At 40.1% G+C, this 21,221-nt stretch overlaps 2 protein-coding genes across 3 annotated transcripts in view; both read right to left on the bottom strand.

The window, feature by feature from the left end:
- prmt3 (protein arginine methyltransferase 3) overlaps positions 1-6,706 on the bottom strand; it is a 45,673-nt gene extending 38,967 nt beyond the window's left edge. Inside the window, exons 1-9 of the mRNA XM_020099411.2 lie at positions 6,605-6,706; positions 6,259-6,382; positions 5,002-5,084; positions 4,869-4,918; positions 4,638-4,743; positions 4,179-4,344; positions 3,613-3,754; positions 1,897-1,962; positions 199-320 (exon numbers count right to left, since the gene is read on the bottom strand). Coding sequence (XP_019954970.2) covers positions 199-320; positions 1,897-1,962; positions 3,613-3,754; positions 4,179-4,344; positions 4,638-4,743; positions 4,869-4,918; positions 5,002-5,084; positions 6,259-6,382; positions 6,605-6,626 — 881 coding nt within the window. The 5' untranslated portion in view covers positions 6,627-6,706. The remainder of the gene's footprint in view (positions 1-198; positions 321-1,896; positions 1,963-3,612; positions 3,755-4,178; positions 4,345-4,637; positions 4,744-4,868; positions 4,919-5,001; positions 5,085-6,258; positions 6,383-6,604) is intronic.
- A 929-nt stretch (positions 6,707-7,635) lies between these two features.
- Positions 7,636-13,379, bottom strand: htatip2 (HIV-1 Tat interactive protein 2). Of its 2 annotated transcripts, none has more exons than XM_020099400.2 (7): positions 12,919-13,379; positions 12,048-12,237; positions 11,832-11,939; positions 9,535-9,672; positions 9,374-9,435; positions 8,535-8,775; positions 7,636-8,245 (listed from the first exon to the last, which is right to left on the bottom strand). In XM_020099400.2, exons 2-6 carry the CDS (start codon positions 12,234-12,236, stop codon positions 8,559-8,561), a joined length of 714 nt encoding a protein of 237 aa, XP_019954959.2. In that variant the 5' UTR covers position 12,237; positions 12,919-13,379; the 3' UTR covers positions 7,636-8,245; positions 8,535-8,558. The 2 variants fall into 2 exon arrangements, with proteins under 2 accessions (XP_019954959.2, XP_019954957.2); XM_020099398.2 differs by having other exon boundaries at positions 12,963-13,379.
- Between the last annotated feature and the right edge of the window lie 7,842 nt (positions 13,380-21,221).

The following is a 21,221-nucleotide window of genomic DNA, read 5'->3' as shown; positions in this document are numbered from 1 at the left end:
AATAAAAGGTGCCTCGAGGTCACACAGACCTCTACTCCCACAATCCTCTGCTGCAAACAAAGGGAGGAAGAGCCGACCACCCCCCCCCCCCCCCCCCACTTCTATGACGTGTGCGACGAGGGCAACGTGACGAACAGGTGCAGCCCACGTTAGCATGACGGAGAGTAAGTGAATCTGTGAACAACTGTAGTGTCTCACCTCACGATGTCCATGGCTTGATAGATGATTTCTGATTGGTCGACTGCGATAACCTTCTTGGCCCCGGCTCTGGCAGCGAACATGGACAGTATGCCAGTCCCACAGCCCACGTCTAGCACCACCTGCAGGACGGGAGGGGGTGGGACAGTTAAGTACATGTGGTTTGTCTGTGATTGGACAGTGATGTGCTGGATGAGAGGATGGAACCAATTATGTCCAATGAAACTACAAAACTACAGAGAAGGAGCCGTCTGGAGGAAACTACTTCACTGGATTTGATTATTTACTGAATAACTTCATGGCAGGTTGTAAAGAAAGTTTGTCACTGTCTTTTCAAGTCTTTTTCATTTCTGACCACCTCTGGTTGGATGTAATCACAGGATCTTGAGTACGTCTGTACATCGCTGCACTGGTGGATTTAGATTAAAGATTAAAGGGTTGCTGGTCATATTCTTCACACGTCTTCCATATTTAGTTTTTACAAACAGGAGGGAAAGCAGATTGTCTCCTGACAGTGTGCTACCAGCAGCTTGTGCTAGAAAATGATGGGAAATTGGCTTTTGACTGAAAAGTTATTCAGATTAAACACATTAACTTTACCTTTACTACTTAAACATTAGGCTGCATTCATGCAATGTTTGGAAAGTTGTCATATGATGAAAGACTCTGACATCGGAAAATCAGTTACCTTCTGAAAATTAAAGGAACAGTGTGAGAAGAATGAAGGAGTTGATGTGCTGTCTCTTTTGAAGGATGGCACTTATACTTCAATTAACACGCAACGTCTCGCCGCTTTGGTTTCCACAAGGTCAAGACATCCACATTAATGGTGCAGTAAGTTCGCTATGCTGAGCTTCAACAAATCAAATTTCTTTGGTTCCACAGGAAACTTTTCTACTCCTGCCACTGTTGTTGACTAACTTCTGAACCACCTCTATTTCAGGTTCCCATAGGTCACAGTCAATTTGTTCATATTTGCCAGGGACTGGTGTTAAATGGCCGCTGCGCAGCTGCAGTGACTGTATTTTTATATGTTTATCTGTGTCTCTATTTAAGGAAACTTTAACTCCCCTGTAAACTTCCCGCTGCCTTTATGGGTTCACGGAGGTTTACCAACACACTGCTGACAAAACACAACACTCAACTCCTCCCTCCTCTCTCCATCCTTCCGTTCTGCTCAGACACATTTAGAACCCTCCCTCCCTCCATCCCAACAGCACCGAAACACGAATATCCCATTTTGTTCTTCATCTACCGCTTCCTGTAGGTGACACTTCCCTTCCCGCTCTGACAGGGATAATGTACGTTCCCATCAACGCAGCCTGCCTCCCTCCTCTACAGCCTCATCCCCGCACTAACCAGCAGCCGCCCATATAATGGATGGCCATGATACAGGCCACTGCTTCCTGCAACTAACGCCAATGGATAAGAGGAGGGTGGAGGATGGGTGGGTGGGGGGTGTTATGGGTTTGCTGGTGTATTGCATGCGTCCGTTATCAGTTCTCTGCAGCTGACGTTCGAGGTGCTAATAAAGTCGCACAGTGTTTTAAATCAGACACCATCACCCTCCTTATTAATGTCTTTCCTGCAAAATGCACACGGTTATTCCCGTTCGTGAGCTTTGCTGTGCGTCCCACCAGCTAACATGCAACACACACACTCACACACGTCTGTTTGCATTTGTTTAGGCATGCTCACCTTGTCTCGGAACACATCGGGGTTGCGGTACATGAAGTCTCGGTAACTCTCTGTGCGCACTGTATCCTGAGGAGGGAAAATTCAAAAATAAGAAAAGACGTTAAAAACTCCACACGACAGAAAGATCATTTGCTTTTTACAAGTGGTACAAGTGTTTATGTTGAGATATAAGCCCCCCCCCCTCAGAGAGAAGCATGCTATGTAAGGCTCTCATATGAAACGGTTCAGATAAGTGCAGATCATAACAGACTCTGTGGGGTTCTTGGACATTTAAGAGAAAATGTATCTGATAAATGCAACTGGAAGAGATTGTCCCAGAGCAGGTCAGGTCAACCCCCTGCTAATTAACCTGCCAATCAAATCTGCCCAGGAACCACGACACCGCCTCTCTGGTGGAAACGCTACATCGTCAGTCGAAATGACAGGAACATGCCTTAGTGCAGGATACAGTGGGATTGAGCAAACTATTCAATACAACAAATCTGGGCTCAGTTCATCATTTTGGTTTAGGTGCTTGTACTGACTGTGGTCGCTAGGGGACTCTCAGTAAAACAAACAAAACATCCTTCTAATAAAATTGGGGATTTCTCAGGGTTGGAAACATTTCGAATAATGTCACTACAGTGGAAACTGGATATAGTGCTCAGCTGTTTATATGGATCAAAAAGCTTGGGACAGAATCATTCCTATAGTAATACAGTACAATAATAGAATAGTGATCAGGGAGGCGGCTTACAGACTTTTCATACATGTTGGGACTGTAAAAAAATACATTTTTACAGTTTTTAACTATCGCTGTCAGTACTTCGCATACATTGTCTACATTCACAAATTCTGTTGTTTTTACCCGTGATACTGTTTGCGTGTGTGTTTGCGTGAGAGAGGAACCGAGCGAGCAGCACGGGCTGATGAATGCGTGTGCTCTAAGTGTTTCCACTGTACACACGCCAACAAAAACTAGTTGTTTTAATGAAGAATTGTTTCATATTAAATCCTTATGGACAGGGTGAGTTCTTTAAATCCTCAAATCACCCATATGTGCATTTAAAGCAGGGGTGGAGAACGTTTTCTTGACATCCTCATGGCGCCTTCATTCATACTCTCTCTCTTTCTCTCTCACTGCCTCTCAGAGTGCGTCATAGGTGATGCACTTCACGCCAAACTGTCGAGAAGTTGACCACATGTTCCTGCAGAGCCCTCCCATCACGTGTCTCTGACCCCTCCTGAGGTTATGCTGGAGACTGACGCACACACACGACGCAAAACTTAACAGCGCTTAGCACCAATCAGGATGGCCAGAGGGAATATATCTAAGCACTGCAGTAAGTAGACACACACACACACACAGACACACATCTAACACCCTGAGCTTGCTGACACTTTCAGATTTCAGGTCTTAAGCAGTGCACACATTCACTCCCACATTTGGAGAATTCCTGAGCAGCGGCGGCGGCGACGCCAGTGTCTCACATGAGAGCGCAGCACTTATTGCTGATGTGTCACTTTTGACAAAATGTCCCGTCCTCAGTATCAATGTTTGCATAAATGATGATCATTTCCCATTTAAGTGCTACATGGAAATCTTTCAGCCAAGACGACTGCTGATGAGCCCACTTTCTCTCTGCAAATCCTGCTGCGCGACAGTTAAAAGACCTGCAGGCCTGGTCGTTTGGTTTGTTTTATGTGTGTGTGTGTGTGTGTTTGCAGAACTCAGACCTTCAGCATCTCCTCGTGGATGCCGTAATGGCCGTAGGAGCTGAAGTAGGCCTCGTCCTCATCTTGTCGGAGCTCGGCCACGGTGCCCAGGTTACCAGATCTGCCCGTTTCTGCATTCAGCACCAGACCCTGAGCGAGCAGCCTGAAAGAGCCCGGCGCAGATCTGCATTCAACTTCTCGTATTGGAACGCGGCACAAAAGCACACACAACCTTCATGCAGGACGTAGCAGTAAATGGAGGAGATGGGAGGCATTCATCTTTCTAACTGCCCTCCAAACCTCCCCCCTCCCCCCCAACCTCACTCTTTCTGTAATTTTCCCTTATTGCCCCCCCTCCCTACCTCCCCTCTTCACTTTCACCTCTATGCTGCAGTGGAATTTTCCCTTCCCCCCTTTTTTCTTTTTTATCTTTCCCCTTCCTCCAAACTTCTTCCACAAGGTATTCAAGATGAGGCTTCTGCAATACTGGGTTCACTGTGGCCCCCTGCTGGTGCTCGGAGGGTGGTGCATATAGGAAGCAAGATGATAAACTAAAAGCAGAAACAGACGCAGAAACGTCCACTTACTTGAGTTTGTGTAGGTCGTCCATGGCCCGGGACAGCGCCTCCTCGGACTGACGGGCTCTCTCCTCAGCAGCCTGTGCCTTCCGCAGCAGTGCATCGTGGGAGCCAGCCCCTGACGACGGGCACGTTGACACACTTGAGCCCTGAATGCCACAGAGCTCCTCAGGATCTGGCAGAAATACAGAAAGGGGCAGACAAACAGAGATGGAAGAGTGAGCACAGACTCAGCACAATATGATTTCACAATTAACTTCCAATGATCTGTTTTCGGTTCTATTTTGAAATCGCTGCTGCACAGAAACTTTTCTTTTAAGTACCTTAAAAACTAAATGAATGATGCAAAATAAATGATTTTGTTTGGTGTCTTTGTTCTTAAAATGAAATGATGTGAGAGGTCATTGATGTCAATAGGATTAATGCTCTGGGAGCATGAATAACTCAGTCTTAGTGGAGTCACTGTACCTGTCTGCAGCAGGGGGTCGTCCTGGAGGACAGGCCGCAGGAAGTCTTCACTCTCCCAGGGTAAGGGGGCGTCTGACAGCCCCGTCAAACAGGATGCATCACATTTCTATAAATGCAGATTTTTTTTTACTTCACCATCTTTATGCTGTGATTTTCTGATCTGATAAGATGTGAAGGGTATAAATTCAAACTCTGGACTGTAGCGTTGAATGATCAGAGATCATCACTTACTTTTGATCGTATGAAGTTGATCATTTTTATGTATCCGTAGTCGTCTAAACCTAATAAGGAGAAAAAGCGTTTTAATTAAACCAAACAGTCATCTGATTCCAGAGTGAGGCTCAGAACATCAGTGTGTACTTACTGTGTTTTCTTATCACGTCCACAAGGTTGATCTGATGCTCCGCTGTGCAGTGCTGCAAGGTGGCAGGTACAGAGCTCAGAGACCTGAACGACAAAGACACAGGAGGGAAAGTGTCTGTAAAACAACGGGTCTAAAGCATTATACTCTTATTACACATTTAAAAACCAGCACATTGTATTAATAATAAAGAAGTTCCGTTATAAAAGTAGTTGAGTGATAAAAGACATAACATAAATATGCAGTAATACATTTAAATTTGTTGTTACAAGATATTCATGTAGTAATAAAATCAGAATACTCAGAATGAAGACACGGCAATAACAATTGAATATGTAAAGACATATTTAATTATAACACACTCTTCTCTTCTGCAGTTTTTAATATCGGATTTCTGTCACAGTGCAGTTTCGATTGGTTTTGCCCTGGTGATTAAATAAAAATAATATTCTCTGGAATGATTTCAAGTTTTTAAATACAAACTAAAAGAGAAACAGAAAACACTGAGTCTTTTTTTATTCGACTCGATACTTTTCTCATTTCATTTCAGAATCAATAATTCATCTTGGACGGATTGAAGTGGGATTTATAAATCTCTCTACAGGAGTTCAAACAAAGGTTGAACACAGTCGGATCCATTGAGGAGAGACTGACGAATGCAGGTGAAACAGTCTGTCACTGTGTATTCTGCAAGATACGCAACAAGCTTGAAAAACGCTTTGTGTGGATTTCTTCAGTTCAGTTTCACCTCAGGAGAGAGAATCGCTGCAGCAGGCCTGAAATTACACATTCCGTTGATTTATGAAGCCCCCCCGCCCTCTTTGCCAGCTGTTAAGCACAGGGGTGGAGATGTTAGTCTTTGGGCAGCGGGACGGGAAACGCTGCACGGACTGAGGCAGGAACAGACTCGACTTAATACCAGCAGAGTCCAAATGTCAAGAAAGGGACAAACTGGTACAGCAGGTGAAGAACTTAGAGCTTGTATGAAAGCTGCTGAACGAATACAAGTTTATAATTCTTCTTATTTTATTATTTGGGATCAGGACCACGCAGAGGATAAATCTGTTTAAGTGATGTCCTGATATTTAACTGTTTCTTCAATCTTGTTTCATCTGGACAATCTTGAGAGACACTGATCAATGAAAGAGGAATTATTATTATTATTATTATTATTTATAATGTCCGGTTAAAAACGTTTGAATACAACTGTAGCTTCTTTCTTATCGTCAGTGTGTCTCCAGATGTGCAGCATCACCTCACCTGTCACAGAACAGACAGCTGACCGCCTCCTCCTCCTCCTCCTCTTCCTCCATCCACTGTTCTTCATCCTCCTCTTCGTCACAGTCAGAGAGCTCGGGCATCTCGTCGGCGGCTCCATCACCGTCTGTGGGAATAAATCACCCGAGTCACTGCACTGGAAACTCATCTCAGGCTCTGCTGCCGCGGTTTCCTCGAGGTTATTTACATCCGAGCGAAAAGCTGCGAACGCGTCGTGCGACGCGACAAACCGCAAACACGCGTGAAGCCCTCACGCAGAAGAAACGCGTCGCTGCGCAGAAACAAACTCATTCCAAACGCGTTTTTATCTCATATTCACAACACTCACGTGCGTCTGTGGACTCCGCCATGTTGCCTCCTTGAGTTCAGTGCACTTCCTGGTGACGTCGGGTGACGTAGGGGAGTGACACGAGAAGTGGGAGTGGCTTCGTCAAAGAATCACTTCCTCATACAAACCACGAGATGTCGCCAGATTATTTTTTAAATTTTATTTATTTATTACTTATTTATTGTACTTTATTTAGTTTGAAACAAAAAATAAAGAATATAATATATATGAAATACAACGAATTAATAAAATTGAATACAAATATACACCTAAAATCTTAATTATAAACTAAAATATAATATAGCACTGAGTAGAATGAATGAGAATGTAAGTAATAATAACTTTAATGATGGTCTTTATTTTTTATAATTCTAAACATGTTTTCATGTCTTTTAGAGAGAACTATCATGTTTTAAATGACCTCAGACACAATATCACCGACCAACACAAGTGCTTTATTCTCCATTTCTATAGACTTTATTTGCAGAATTATATTTTATTTTCCATCTTGCAGCAACTCAAGTACATAGAAAATAATATTTTATTACATTCCCTAGTTTCATGCGAACTTGATTGAGAAAGAATCAATGCACAACGTGTTTTGCCACATCTAGCCACAAGGGGGGGCTGCTAGAACAAGACAATAGTTTGAATATAATTTGTCACACAAAAGCAACGTGAAGTGTTTTGAAAGGAGGAGTAGGATGCAGCAAAACACAGTAATGGGGAAATTAAATGAAATTGGAGGAATACATTCATTCAAATCTTTATTTATACTTGAGTTTAAAACTATGTTAAGTGGGAAATCAGTCTAAAATAATCCCATTTAAAAGAAATAAAAAGCAAAATGAAATATATGAAATAAAAACATTTTGAATAAAGGGAAAAAGAAAAGCTTTCTAAATTCCAAGATGATTTTATTTTAAAACAGACGAAAAAGAAAAACAGCAAAGTTTAAGGAATCCTACGTTCACAATAATTGTTGTTAACGCCATCAAAATAAAACTGGCTTCACAAACATGGAGACACAATTTAATACAAGCAAAGTTTATTCAAAATTGTTCCATTGGTGGTATCACAGAAACTCAGTGGATGGCATTTGTGTGGTAAAGATACAAAATGAACGAATATATTATCTTTAATGAAGCGTTGCAAATATATTGTTTATATACTTTACATATAATATCCACCTGCACAGTTATGATATATGTAGTCATCAGATACTAATTAAATGATATGCTGAAGCTTTTATGAAAACATTTCCCTGATGTTAATGTCTCAAATTGACTCTAGTAGTAATCTACTCTTGAAGAAACATGACGTTTATGTTAAGGCAGTGATTCAAGCTGATGTTCCAGAGCGTGAATGGAGAACATCAAGATGAAAACATTCCAGTGTTCACACAGATAAAAGCATAGAAACCCATATTTACAATCTGTCACGATGAAGTAATTTACAGGTTGTTTCCTCCATAAAGAATCTAGCACATAAATAGATAAACATCAAAATGCATTGGCAGTTTTTGTTTTTCTGAGAGCTGCAAAGCTCAAAGAGAAATCAATTAAAAACCCAATTTAACAAAAACTCCTGATGATGATTTCTGAGGATTTGTCGTCCCTCATCAACATCTGCTGCAGTTATCTGTAAAGAGAAAGTAACATTAACAGACAGAAAAAACTTTCTCTCTGAATCATTACCACAGGCTGGTGCCCAAACCTCAATGTGGCTAAAATAATAAATGAATGAATGTACTCAATGGTTACACAACAATACTTTTCCTGTTTGTGTGAAATACAAGCGGGTGTAGACGACGGCCACGTTTGCGTGATTGCACCACCTCACCGGTGTCGTGAGTCGAATGTAAACAGCTTAACAAGGATACAGAAGTCTTAAACACAGTAGAAATAAATAGTTATGAAATGTTTCTCGCCTCTGTGGTTTCCCGGCTCCTCTCCTATTTCCCTGTGCTCTTTCCCAGATCGCCGATGGCTTTGTTCTCCAGGATCTCCGTCTTCTGCTCAGGTTGACGCAGAGTGTTGGACACCATCGCTTTTGCCACCACTTGGATCGGGATGGACATGGGCGTAGAGCACACCGCAGAGACGGCACCGAAGAACTTCCTGGCCAGCCACTCGCCTGGCCGACTCTCCCGCCTGTCGACCAGCAAAACCCTTTTTGGAGGCAAAAACACAAAGGTATTGATGATTTCGAGATTCGTAGCGGGTGGTTTAACTGTAAACAACCCGTTCATAGACCAGATGTTATGTTGGAACAGGCGACTTGAGAAGAGGAGTACAATCAAGCACAATCAACACTTTGTATGATATAAAAGGGTGAGATCACATGTTTTGTATGGTCAGCACCACACTGAAAAAGTTGACTCTTGTTATCATTTTGAATTTGGTACATTAAAAATTTCATACCACACTATAATGGTCCATCAAAGATTTTAAACAAAAGTCACATGGTGTCACAAGAGGCCTGTCGACTCGTCAAAGTGCAGCAGGGGAGACGTCAAACAAACCTGATCACGGTCTCTGAGATGTGTGATCATTAACCCTGGATTTTATCTTCATGTCTTCCACTCCTCTGTGCGTTGAACGTACGCTTCCTGTCGCTGGTCGGGATTATGTTTATAAGCTTAAAAAAGAAGGGGCTGCATATATCTGCGCAAATATTTGGTATTGGTGCACAATACTTCTGTTGTGTATATTATTTAATTTTCACACGATGACAGTGAAAGTCTGTCTAATGAAAGCGATCACTCACCCTGGTCTGTAAATGGAATATCTCTCAAAATCCAGCGCCTCAATATCTGCTTCCACTTGGCCCTGAAAGAAAAATCCATTCATGTTCGTGTCTCACGCAACTGTTCATACATTCTACGAAAGACTGGCAGTGTGTTCAACGCAGGAGAGAAAAGCAATAACCTTGACTTTGAGGTAGAGGAAGTTGCTGTTTTTATCCGCTCCTCTAGAGGACTCCAGGTGGAACTGTGAGCAGCCGCCCGCCTTGGCGAGCTCGGCTGATTTTAGAACATAGTCGTGATCAACACGGAAGAATCCATCCTGAGAGAAAAGAAATAGAAAATCGTACTTTGACAGCATTTTGAAAACAGCTCACCTAGAAATTAAATCATGTTTGAGTAGGAAATGTGTTTTAATTATGGCTGGACAGTAATTCAGAATTATGATGTGTTATCTTTTTAACAAAATGATCATATAATAAACATAAGTTCAACATTTTTTCTTTGGGATTTATGAGAAAAATGAAATAACATCAGAGTAAAAACAATACTGTGATTACTGCGTCCACTGAGGAGGTTATCATTTTGTGTCCATTGGTTCATTCGCTGGTTGGTTAGTTTGTTTACCCGCAAAATTACTTAAAATCATTTCCATGAAACTTGCAAAGATGAGACAAAAATAAATCTTCACTTTCAATAATATTGTGTTTTCAAAAACTTTCCCCAGGAATAATTAATGGGTCCTGAGGGGGAAAAAATAAGGAACATTTCTGGTCAGCTTGGGTCTGACAGCTGCATACGCTTTACTGAGGATACTGAGTAAACTATGACTGGATTTCTCTGCAAAAGCAAAGTGGACAGCCAAACACTGGTACTTTTGTTTTGATTCCTGGATTGAGAATAAAATTTGCTGCTGTGGTAATTGCTGGTTCATTGCATGAAACATGAGACAATGTGCATGACTCAAAGTGAGTCATGTAAGATGCAGATTACAGCCTGACCAGTGGATTTTGGAGGGTAAAACCAATATTGATATTTAAAGGATCAGAATTTTATTTATTTTTTACATAAACACACAAGATAGATGAACTTTTCTTTTCTTTGTTTTTAAGGATTCTGAACAGAGCAGGACATTTTATAGTTGTTATTGCAAGAATCCTGTCCAGCAATTTCTTGTTACTTCCTCTACACTAATACACTTTATTGACATTTACATCGCTTGATCAATTTTTGTGCTTTTGTGGAAATATTAGTTCCTTGGAAATTTTCTTTATCATTGCTACAGATGGAATTGCTGAGTCATTCCTACTGACGGATAAATCCATCAAATTCCAAGTAATATTAAAGGTCTACTGTAAAATCTTGATGAATTCACGTGTGAAGTACTCACATTGGATTTAATGAGTTTCAATCGTCTTGACGAGAGATTAGCCTCTGGAGCAAATATTTACTGTTTACTGTCCACAACCAGTTTCTTTTTAACACGAGTCAAATGTTTCTCCACACGAGACATAAACAGTGATGCTGAAGTGGCTTCTGTCCACAAACTGTCCCTCTCCACAGATTATGTTGAATCTGTTTTTAGAGATTAGTACGGGTGTAACGATTCATCTGCTACATCGATGTATCGATTTATACTCCTATGATCCAACTACACCGATCTGTGCTCGGCAAGTTGGCCTTCCGGACGACATATATCGATCTAACATCGTTTTAAAAAGTAATCAATCGATCGTATCGATACTAGGAAATAGCGCACTGGATTTAAGCACATCAGACGTGTTTTTTTAGCACTTTTAATGATAAAGGCTTTAATCGTTACTCGATTCAGTCTGCCTGTCTGTGACCTCATCGCCACGTGCCGGCAGCAGCGCAAATATCAAAACATAGCATGATGGCGGATGGCAGAGGAGAAGTCGGCGAGCGAGAATTTATCAAGCCACCATTGCCGTCCAGTGTGTGGAAACACTTTGGCTTTTGCAAAGACGGAGATGTTCTGAATAAGTCGCTCGCTGTTTGTGGGATATGTAAAGGTCAAGTAAAGTACCACGGCAACACGTCAAGCGCCGTGGGATTTCATCACACAACAACGACGGTCCAGGCACCTCTTGCAGCATTCCCAAGGTGAAGTCAGCTCTGCAGAAGCCTCAGGCCTCGCCAGCATGTTTAGTCAGAGACTAAATATATAAATATAATGGATATAAACATGTTTATATCCATAATTTATACCTGATTCTCTTACAAGAAACTACAGGAATCTAGGAAACGTCCCCTGCACTGTCTGCACTGCACTATCCAGGTATTTATTTCAGTCACACTGGTTGAATTTTTGGCTAAAAAGTTACTGAATCGATTTCAAGTCACTGAATCGTTTCAGATCGTATCGTTCTAAATGAACCAATATCGTCCTTGAATCGTATTGATAACCATGAATCGTGATACGAATTGTTACGCCCCTAGAGATTAGTACGTTTAACTCACAGCCCCTGCTTTTGCCCGGGTTGTTCCCAGACAGCAGTAGCCGACATCATGGCCCTGGAAGGCAGCGGCGTAATCATCGAGCTTCTCAAAGTCCACCACCTCTTGTACCTGGAGACAAAGAAGCAAAATGTAACCGTCAACATGATGGATCTCAAATGATGGGGGTCTCCTAATTCAAAAGACGGGGTCAGCTGACCAGAGGAGAAGCTGACCGACCAGGTTTTCATACGCTTTGCCCTCAAAGGTGAGCCGCCTCCTGCCAATGATTGTGATCTTGGAGAAGATGTTTCGCTCCAGCAGCTCTTGAAGCAGCAAACTGCCGGTTTCCCCAGACGCACCGAGGAGGAAACAGCTTCTGTTCCGCTGCCTGAAGTTTTCCTCCAGGGTCTTCATGTCCTCGGCCATACTGTGCACGACAACAAACACGCTCCTCTGTTAGCACTATATGTAAAACTAAAATTACAGTTTATTTCCATGTAATTCATCAACATGACAAAAGACAACAATCAAGAGCAATAACAAACACAAACAAATATATAATAATACGTATTGTGTTACTTCTCTATACATTTTCACGTCTCGACCATAATATTTGATGATTTGGTGTTTAACTGAACTGAATACCTTTTGATTTAGTGCATCTGTTTTTATCCATGGACTTTGTGAAGCACTTATAAATAAATACATGTATTAATAAATGTTTTCTTATATATTTCATAAAATGTAGTTAGTTAGTGGGTATTTATGTATACTTCTTTCTAATATTTAAAATATTTTTCATGAAAAAAAAAAAAAAGCCAGTGAGAAAAAGGTTTGCAGTTTGAGACGAATTCATTAGAGGATGCAGACAAATATGAAATCGCACTTTGTTGTATTCTAAATGGCGGATCTGTTTGGCAATAAGAGAGGACGATTTCAATTGACGGAATTCTTAACGGAGTCTGGTTTGACGGAGCCACGGGGATGAAGGTTCCTTCGTAAAATCGCGTGTTCTCGTCTCGGTGGTGTTTACAGTGTCGATCGGCAGCTCTGACATCTCTCATGGCTTCACCACCTCAACTAGCAGCTTTGTTAAAGTCACATTTACCTTCCGCGTCAACCTTTCACTCGAGGGGCGCTGCCTTCGTTTACCTGGAGACCCGAACCGGATCCGGGTCGTCGAGGTAACTGAGAACCGCTGCGATGACCAGGACCGAGACAGAGACGAGGCCGGTGGCTTTCCCCAGGCCGCAGACCAGATGTTTCACAACACCCATCCCCGAGAGGAAACCGCTGGATCACTTCCTGGTTCCCTCACGTGTCTCCCTGACTCGTTGACAGACTGAAGGGAACAGAGGTCCTTCCTCGTCGCTGTCGCACGTGGGGCTCCACACACACACAACGGTGTAAACGTGTTTATGGTTCCTTTGATGTGTTTGATGTCACGTGTGTTCGGTGCCGAACCCTGAAACTCACAGAAGACCAGGAGGAAGAGACGCTTCCTCATCCTCACTTCCTGAAACTGATCGTTATCTGTGGACTGCGCATGCGCGTTTGAATGAAACCCACACTATCCTGTTGGTTTTAATTGATTTATTTATGGTTTGACTTTATTTCTTTGTTGGATCTCTGACATGTTCTTTTTTTTTTTATCTTACTTTTACTGCAACAATATTTTATGTAGTTATGGTTTTTAATTTAAAAAGGACCTAGAGTAGAGCAGTGATGTCTGATCTACTGAGCGGCCACGTCTTTCACAGTTCTTCCATACAAGCCAGTAGAATCAGATTTTCCTATCGCCTCGGCGTACCCTCAGGTTGGGCTTTCTACGTTATTGCGATTAAAAGGCGGAAACAACTGGTGACTTTTGATTAATTGATTAATTTTTTGCCAAAGCTTTTTTAAAGCCCTTTGTACACTTTTTTAGATAAGTGCCAAGCAAATAAAGTTGTCATTACTTTCCATGAAGTAATCAATTTTGACTGTTACTATGTGGTACTATGTACTATGTTTCGAGTACTTAATATGTTGTGTACTTACATGATCTGTCTACATGATATGTTTACACCGGGGATCAGAGGAAAACAGCATTTCAATTTCCTGTACATAGCAGAATTGACAATAATGTTGAATTTGAAACGTCAGTTATCACTGATAACATGATTGACTCATTCTAAATTCATAACTTTAGAACTAATATAAATGTAGAACCTCTAACCTGACTCGTTACAGAGTATGAAACCCAAAGTTCTTATAATTTTCATCGATAGCAATATGACAAAAGTCAAATATACAGCTGGAGATCTGGAGGGACCACAACAGATTAGTCTTAAATCTACGTGTATGGCCACCAATTCATTCCATTGTCTGTTGAATTTGGGAGAAATGTCAGTGGTTTAGAGGATAGAGCAGATCATTGTAAATATTAAAACCAGAGAAGCTCATAATCGTGCAGTAGTTTGTTAATCGTTTGTAGAGCTATATCAACGTATTTCTTGTGCATTGTGTCAGCAGTGAGGAGCTTCAACACATTACTCATCCACCGCAGGTTTACAAAACTGTTTTTCATTCTTTGCTCTTAAAATTTTTTAAACCAAGCCTCTGCTCAGGGGCTAGAGTCAGACTTTAATCTTTAATGGAAATAATAATGGGACATTTAGACATTTACTACTTCAATCACTTACATATTAGAGCAATTCTAAAACACTGAGTCAGATTCACCATCTGAACCCTTTCTCTATAGTTTTCATATCTCAGAGGTGACGCCTTTCACAAGGGCTCAATATTTTCTTTGTTTGGAAAATCTTCAATCAGTAGCTTCAGTCGTTTTCTGGTATATTCACACCAAAAATAATTTCTGGAGGCAGCGTCGACTCCATGCTCTTTCTTTCCAAGTAACTTTTCTGAACATTAAGAACCTCATCCTAATTAAAGAGTATGAAACCCAAAGGTCGTATTTATTTTTTGTCTTAACCAACATTTCAAGCTGCATTAACAGTCACGCTAGTGATAAAACATTTCATTTGAACAGGTTACACTGATTCAAGAGTCTTTATTTATTAAAACTACAAAATGGGAGCTTTCTTACCTTCAAAGATTGAATCAAAATGTCTTGTTCCAGCGTGTCACACTTACTGTATTTGTCTCAGTACACGTGTACCATGTAAAGTTTTGTACACATATCAACACGTAGTCAAACTCTATGTATGAGTCGATAAAAGATGATACCACAATAAGTCTACAGTTGTAAATGTTAATAAGCGCTCGGTTGTTGAGCCAGGTGCCCTGCAGCTCTTCTCTCGATGATACATGATCAGATCAAACAGTCTATTAGAAGAAATTGCCTGTTAATAATAACCCTAATAAATTGAAGCACTAAATTAAGAGATTAAAAGACTCGCAAAGCCTCATGATAGAGCTTCTTCAACCTGGCAAACCAGTTGTCATTGGTGTTAGAACGGATCCATTAAGTGTGTTATAGAAAATATATACATGTTTATAATAAAATATTATTGTCATGTGGAAAAACATTTTATTACAACATATTTTAAAAATTATAATGTGATACTTTTTTTTCCTGGTGCATCAGTAATATGCTTCTACAATAAAGTATTAATATGTGATTTAGTAATCATTAATAAAACCATACATTTGAGTTTATAACCTCAAATACTTCCTCATTAGTGTCAAGTGAACATAATTCTAATTGTGATGTACAATTTGTGAGTTTTATACCCACCATAATTATCTCATAATCTTTTAAATAGTAATTCCATTTATCTGTCACATTTAGATTAAATGTTCAATATTGTAGTTCAGCAATGTATGTATAACTTCATGCATCATTTAATACTCCTTTAAAATGTGTTTCAGATTAGAAAGACAGATTATAATAATAATAATTATTATAATAATAACTTCTTTATTTGTACGGCACTTATGTCAACAAGTTTGCAAAGTGCTTCACAGAAATCCATGGCAAAAAATGAATGAATTAAAATAAAAGGTATTCAGTTCAATTTAAAAAAAACCATAATAAGGTCGAGACCTCTACAATCATACAGTTCAATGAGAAACATTTTGGCAACCAAGAAAAACCTCATTATGTGAAATCAAAAAGTCAAAAAAGATCGTATATATCTCCATAACCATTTTTATGACCTTACAACACAGTTTTGAAGTCGCACCATTTGTATCAGCCGCATCAGACCGAGCCAAACCCAACAGACCTGTGTTTGATCCGACTTGTTTAAAATACAAACTGAGCTGTAGACTACCTGCTGTTTAGTCAGTGTAGTTACGAGCCAACAGAACAAGCCGTGCTCTACATAATAAGAAATACTAGGTCCTGTAAGAAGAGCGATATACTTTCAAAAATGTGTGTATAAAAGAAATAAAGAAGCTGAAAAGATGACGAAGAATAGAATATCGTGCTAAAGATGGCAAAGTGAAGAGCTGCACAGAAAACAGGGTGTTACAGTCATGAAGGGTAAAGAAAGGTTCTTCACATAACGTTCTTACAACCATGAAAAGTATTTGCACATCAGGCACTTTGTAAAAAACAACAATGAAAAGCTTTTAAAGTCATTTGGAAACACATAGGATCTTTTCTTTCCAAATAAGTCAAAGTTGTGCCAGCACTCGTGTGCAGTGTCGTCAAGAAATCCAGCCTGGACCTGCGCGAGCAAACCCTGAAAAATGTCATTCTCTTTTGTCAGCCCTTCAGGGGTTTTCATTAGGCAAACCCTGCACACAAAGACAGCAAGTCCAGTCACATGCAATGAATTCATCAACACCCCATGTTTTTAACACCCCTGCCACTTCCAACACAAGGCATCGACCCAATCTAATAGAATATGATGGAGCCATGGATGATCCTTTAAAGATGTCAGCAGTAAAAGACAGAAAGAAAAGAGGCTGAGGTGGAGAGAAGAGGCCTTAAACTGGCACTCTGCTGAAATGAAATGTCGCCTCTTTGTTCTGTAGCCACGGGTGCTAATTGGGCCTAGCGGCGGGGAGGAAAGCTGCTGCTGGGCTCCTGTCTGTCGCACCTGTTGAGTCATTGTCTCTCGCATTGATCAGGCAGGAAGTCGGAGTAAGAAGGCTTATGCCTCGGTGGGTGCGTGGCAGAAACGTGGTTCAATTTCCTTTTAGAGCGCCGCTGCTGGAGGTGGAAATACCAATGGTGGTCAGTGGTCAATTACGGTTGACCATTGATTACCTTGCACTAAAGGACAAATGGATCCTTAAGAGTTGGTTGGCGTGTTGGGATTCTGTATAGTTCAGTCACAGTCCTTCCTGCATTTACTCAACATTGCACAATTTGTTCGATGTCCCCGTCGCTATATTTGGACCAAACCTTACCCTGAAGTCCAGTTCTGACAAGATTAGCTGCGGATGGGAAATAATTACTCACACAGGACGAACTGGCGCGATGTAATCACCTCCACTAAGGAGGTTATATTTTCATTGCTGTTTGAAAGATTACACAAAAACTATTCAATTGATTTTCCTGAAACTTGTGGGGTACGTGTCAAGATGGAACTCATTACTTTACAAAACTGAAACTGCAATTAAACGTTGGTACTGGCTAATGACATCTCCCAGTTTGTGTATTGTGTGTTAATGGAGACACTGTCGCTGTTTGCAGATCTTCTAAATATCACAACTGTTTCATTGTGTCAAACATGTCACACGCATCTGCTGCAGTTGAGGATATTAGTATTTACACTGAATACTAAGAGGAGTCACAGCTGAACCAAGGGCGGGGTGTGTTTAAATCATTATTTGTCACAAAGGTACCAAAACGACCAAATACAAAGGTGTAAATGTTTTTGTAAAAGAAACTGATATAAGCAGCTTTTACATGAACTGAACTAAAAAACTAAAAGCTGAAGAGCAAATAACAGAACTTGGTCAAACTCATTTAATCATTTTAAACTAGATTTACTGTGCACAAAGAACATTTCACTGATCACATGGTATTTGTAATGAGTATTTATAATCTCTGATCTCTATGCTATACATTTTCATGTTGTTTGTAATTATATATCAAACCTTTTTGATAATTCTGCAAAAAACACATTATATGAATAGAATGGAAAAAAAAAAGACCTATGAATGGAAGCATATTCCATGAATGAAATACAAGCGTGTACATATATGCTTACACACATACACACATATAGGCTACACCCACACACACGAGATCTACACAAACACAGCTTAAGGTTTAGGACCCCGGTCCCACAGACCATTGAGTGTGATGCTAATGATGGTAATTAATGGAGCCTGACAGCACAATCTGCTGCCCATTGTCTCCCAATAAACAGCTTTACAGTCCACATGAGCCACAGAGGGGACGGGAGGTTTAAGCTGAGACGTTGAGAGCAGGAGACAGGCCGGGTGGAGGGTCGGACCTCGGGGGACAGCACTGATCCTGAAGTGGGGATTAGCTCAATTAGGGAGGCACTGTCTGATCAAGATGCAGGGTTCAATGGTACCTATGATGTATGTGTATTCGTGTGTGTGGTGTGTGTGTGTGTGTGTGTGTGTGTGTGTGTGTGTGTGTGTGTTATGGGAGAAGCCTTCATTAGAGTCGACTGTTGCCAGTATTTGTTGCTGTGTCTGCTGATGCAGCTGGTGTGAACAATACGTCAATGATGATGCCTTTTGCTTCTCCCTGACCTTCTGCTCAAATATCCATTTGTTGTCATACATTTCAATGGTAATTAAACTCAGATGTGTTTTATAGCTCAGATGATAACAGATCCATGAATTTTTCAGGATGTCTGAAGTCAAGATTTAATGGTAATTCATATGAGCGTGATCTCTTGATTTATTTTGCACGGCACAATACACATTTTGACCTTTTTTAGAAAGATAGTTTTCAGTATGTAGAAGACATGCATGCTTTTAGGGTTTGAGTTAAAATTCTGTGGAGGCTTGAACTTGCTTTTCAAATTCATTTTCACTCATTGAAAATGCAAAAAGACACAAATTCCTATTGAATGAATTTGGGTAAAAATATTTGCTGTTATTAGAAAATAAATAAAACAAATTCCTTTTTCTGTCTTCATATATTCAGACAATATTTCTGTTATTTAATTTTGAGCAGTTTTTTAATTGTTATCTATTTAAACACACTCTTTGTTATACAGTTGTATATAATAAAATATATTAAAGTAGTAGACTAAAGAGTACAAAATAGAAATAAAATGCATAAAATAAAATATAAAAATGTAGATATGGACACAATGTACACATTTCACTAGAGACAGATTAAATGAGTTAGAATGTACATAAATAAAGTGCAGTGGCTAAACAGCTGCCATATATATAGTATACAGTATATATACAGTATATTGCATAAAGTGGGGGTGCAGTTTTTCCCCAATTTAAATGAACCATAGAAATTCAAAGAGGAAATCAAAAGTTTTAAAGGGTTCAAAAGAACATAGCAGCTGCCAGATCCTCTTATGAGCTGTGAAAAAGCAGCAGAATAAAGTTACTCCACAGTAGGACGGAGGTTCAGAGGTTCTTCCTTGGACTCGGCTTTGTTACAGGCTCAGACTTGAGGCTCAGACTTTAAACAATATGTTGGCAGCAGAGTATCATCTGTGCTCACAGGAGCTTTCGCGCTCAAAGAGCAGCAGCTAAGCAGCTATGAGACCTGCTTCTCCTCCTCTGAGGAACAATGTGCTCATTAAAGGAGCAAACAGATTATCACTGTTTTTCAATAGAGGCTCCCAAAGAGAGTCTGGGAGACCTGGCAGCTCCCAGCAGGTACACATAAGACTGCACTTGCACATCTGGCCAACCTGCTTCTAACTATTCCTAATTTACTTTGTGCACAATTTAGTTATGTTTAATTTGTGCATTAAATAATAAACATCATAACATTTATCCCAACTTAGAAAACTCTGCAATATAGAAATAAAAAGTTTTTCAATATATAAGAAATGCCACAGATAAGAAGTGACCGAAGCTTGTGAGGTGACATGTTTTTGAAACATTATTCTCATAGTCACATCACAGATTTGTTTCACGTGATGGTTTTTCAGAAGGTACAACACTTTTTATTTTATTTTATAGGAATCAAAGCCTTCATATATGTGATGCATCTGCAGTGGCTGTGAAGAAACGAGGGAGTGTTGAATGCTGCGCTGCCTGTGGCTCAACATGTGTGCACCGTGCCAAGGCTGGAGGAGGCTTGTAAAAACAGGCTAAATGTAATTATTCTGAGGTTCTGGGGATCTTTTGATTTCTTAACCAATTAGGATGTTAAGTAACACTTTCTCCATCTGTGTTAACAAATGTATGAACGCTGCACTGTGACACCCAGCATTGATAAATCATGTGTAGATCTGTTGTCTATGCTTATATCAGTCGAAGAACATCTGACCCATAACACCCTGCTCTGAGAGATCAGCTGCACTTACGTGGTTGATTACTTTGCCAGAACCAATTAGTTAAAGTATATTAAGAATCAGTTTTTACAATACTGCAAACATTTTAATCATTCTTTGACTGTATATATATCACATTCTGGCTCCAGCTATCTGAACATAAAGAGGTTTGTAGGATTGAGTTCTCTATATTTATCACTACCTGGTTTCCGACCACCCGTTATTTCTCTTACATTTACTTTTCGTGCTTTGCACTTTGTAAACTCTTATTATTATTATTTTTACTATTATTACTGATAGTTGTGAGAGATACGGAGAGCAGAAAAGAGGGAGACACAAGAACCAGAGAAAACAACAGTTGTTTGTCCGAAGATTCCTGTAACATTATGAAAACTGACAAATGCGGCATTCACACCAACTTCACGCGTGAATGTTATCTCAGAGACACTATTAAAAGAATTGCTGCCATTGTCCCTCTATTATAAACAACACTGTCTCCCCCCCTCACTCTGACAGCCAGGTTTTCACTCCAGCAGCTATTTCCACTCCTGATTTCTACAACTGGAAGCAAAACTGTTGCCACGTTGTCAGACTACTGGTTTTTGCGTACTTACATTCTGACGTAACCTACAGAAGGAAAAACGTGAAGAAAGTAGAAATACAAACATTTTAGTGAAAAAGTTACCACCATACTTGAAACTTTGTCGTGGTAGCAACAATATTAAAACATCGGAGTAAATTCTCCTTAACGTCCAAACTACCTGAACAGGGTAAATCTCCTTTTTGCTTTCACGCACTACTTGATTGGACTTTCCCAACATTTTAAAAATATTTCAGTTTTCATAGAACAATAATCACTTTTAAAATATGCTTTTTGTTATCTATAATTGTTTTTTTGCCATTTAATCCCCATGTGTGTCTTGGGGTTAAATCTATTTATATGTTTTTTCTTATGGTGTCTGTTCCCGTTTGAATTTGTATAAGAACATTTTTGAATTTAATT

Source organism: Paralichthys olivaceus, chromosome 1 (assembly GCF_024713975.1).
Source record: "Paralichthys olivaceus isolate ysfri-2021 chromosome 1, ASM2471397v2, whole genome shotgun sequence".
NCBI classification, from domain to species: domain Eukaryota; kingdom Metazoa; phylum Chordata; class Actinopteri; order Pleuronectiformes; family Paralichthyidae; genus Paralichthys; species Paralichthys olivaceus.
The sequence above is the reverse complement of the archived record's forward strand: the minus strand, read 5'-3'. Positions and strand labels throughout refer to the sequence as shown.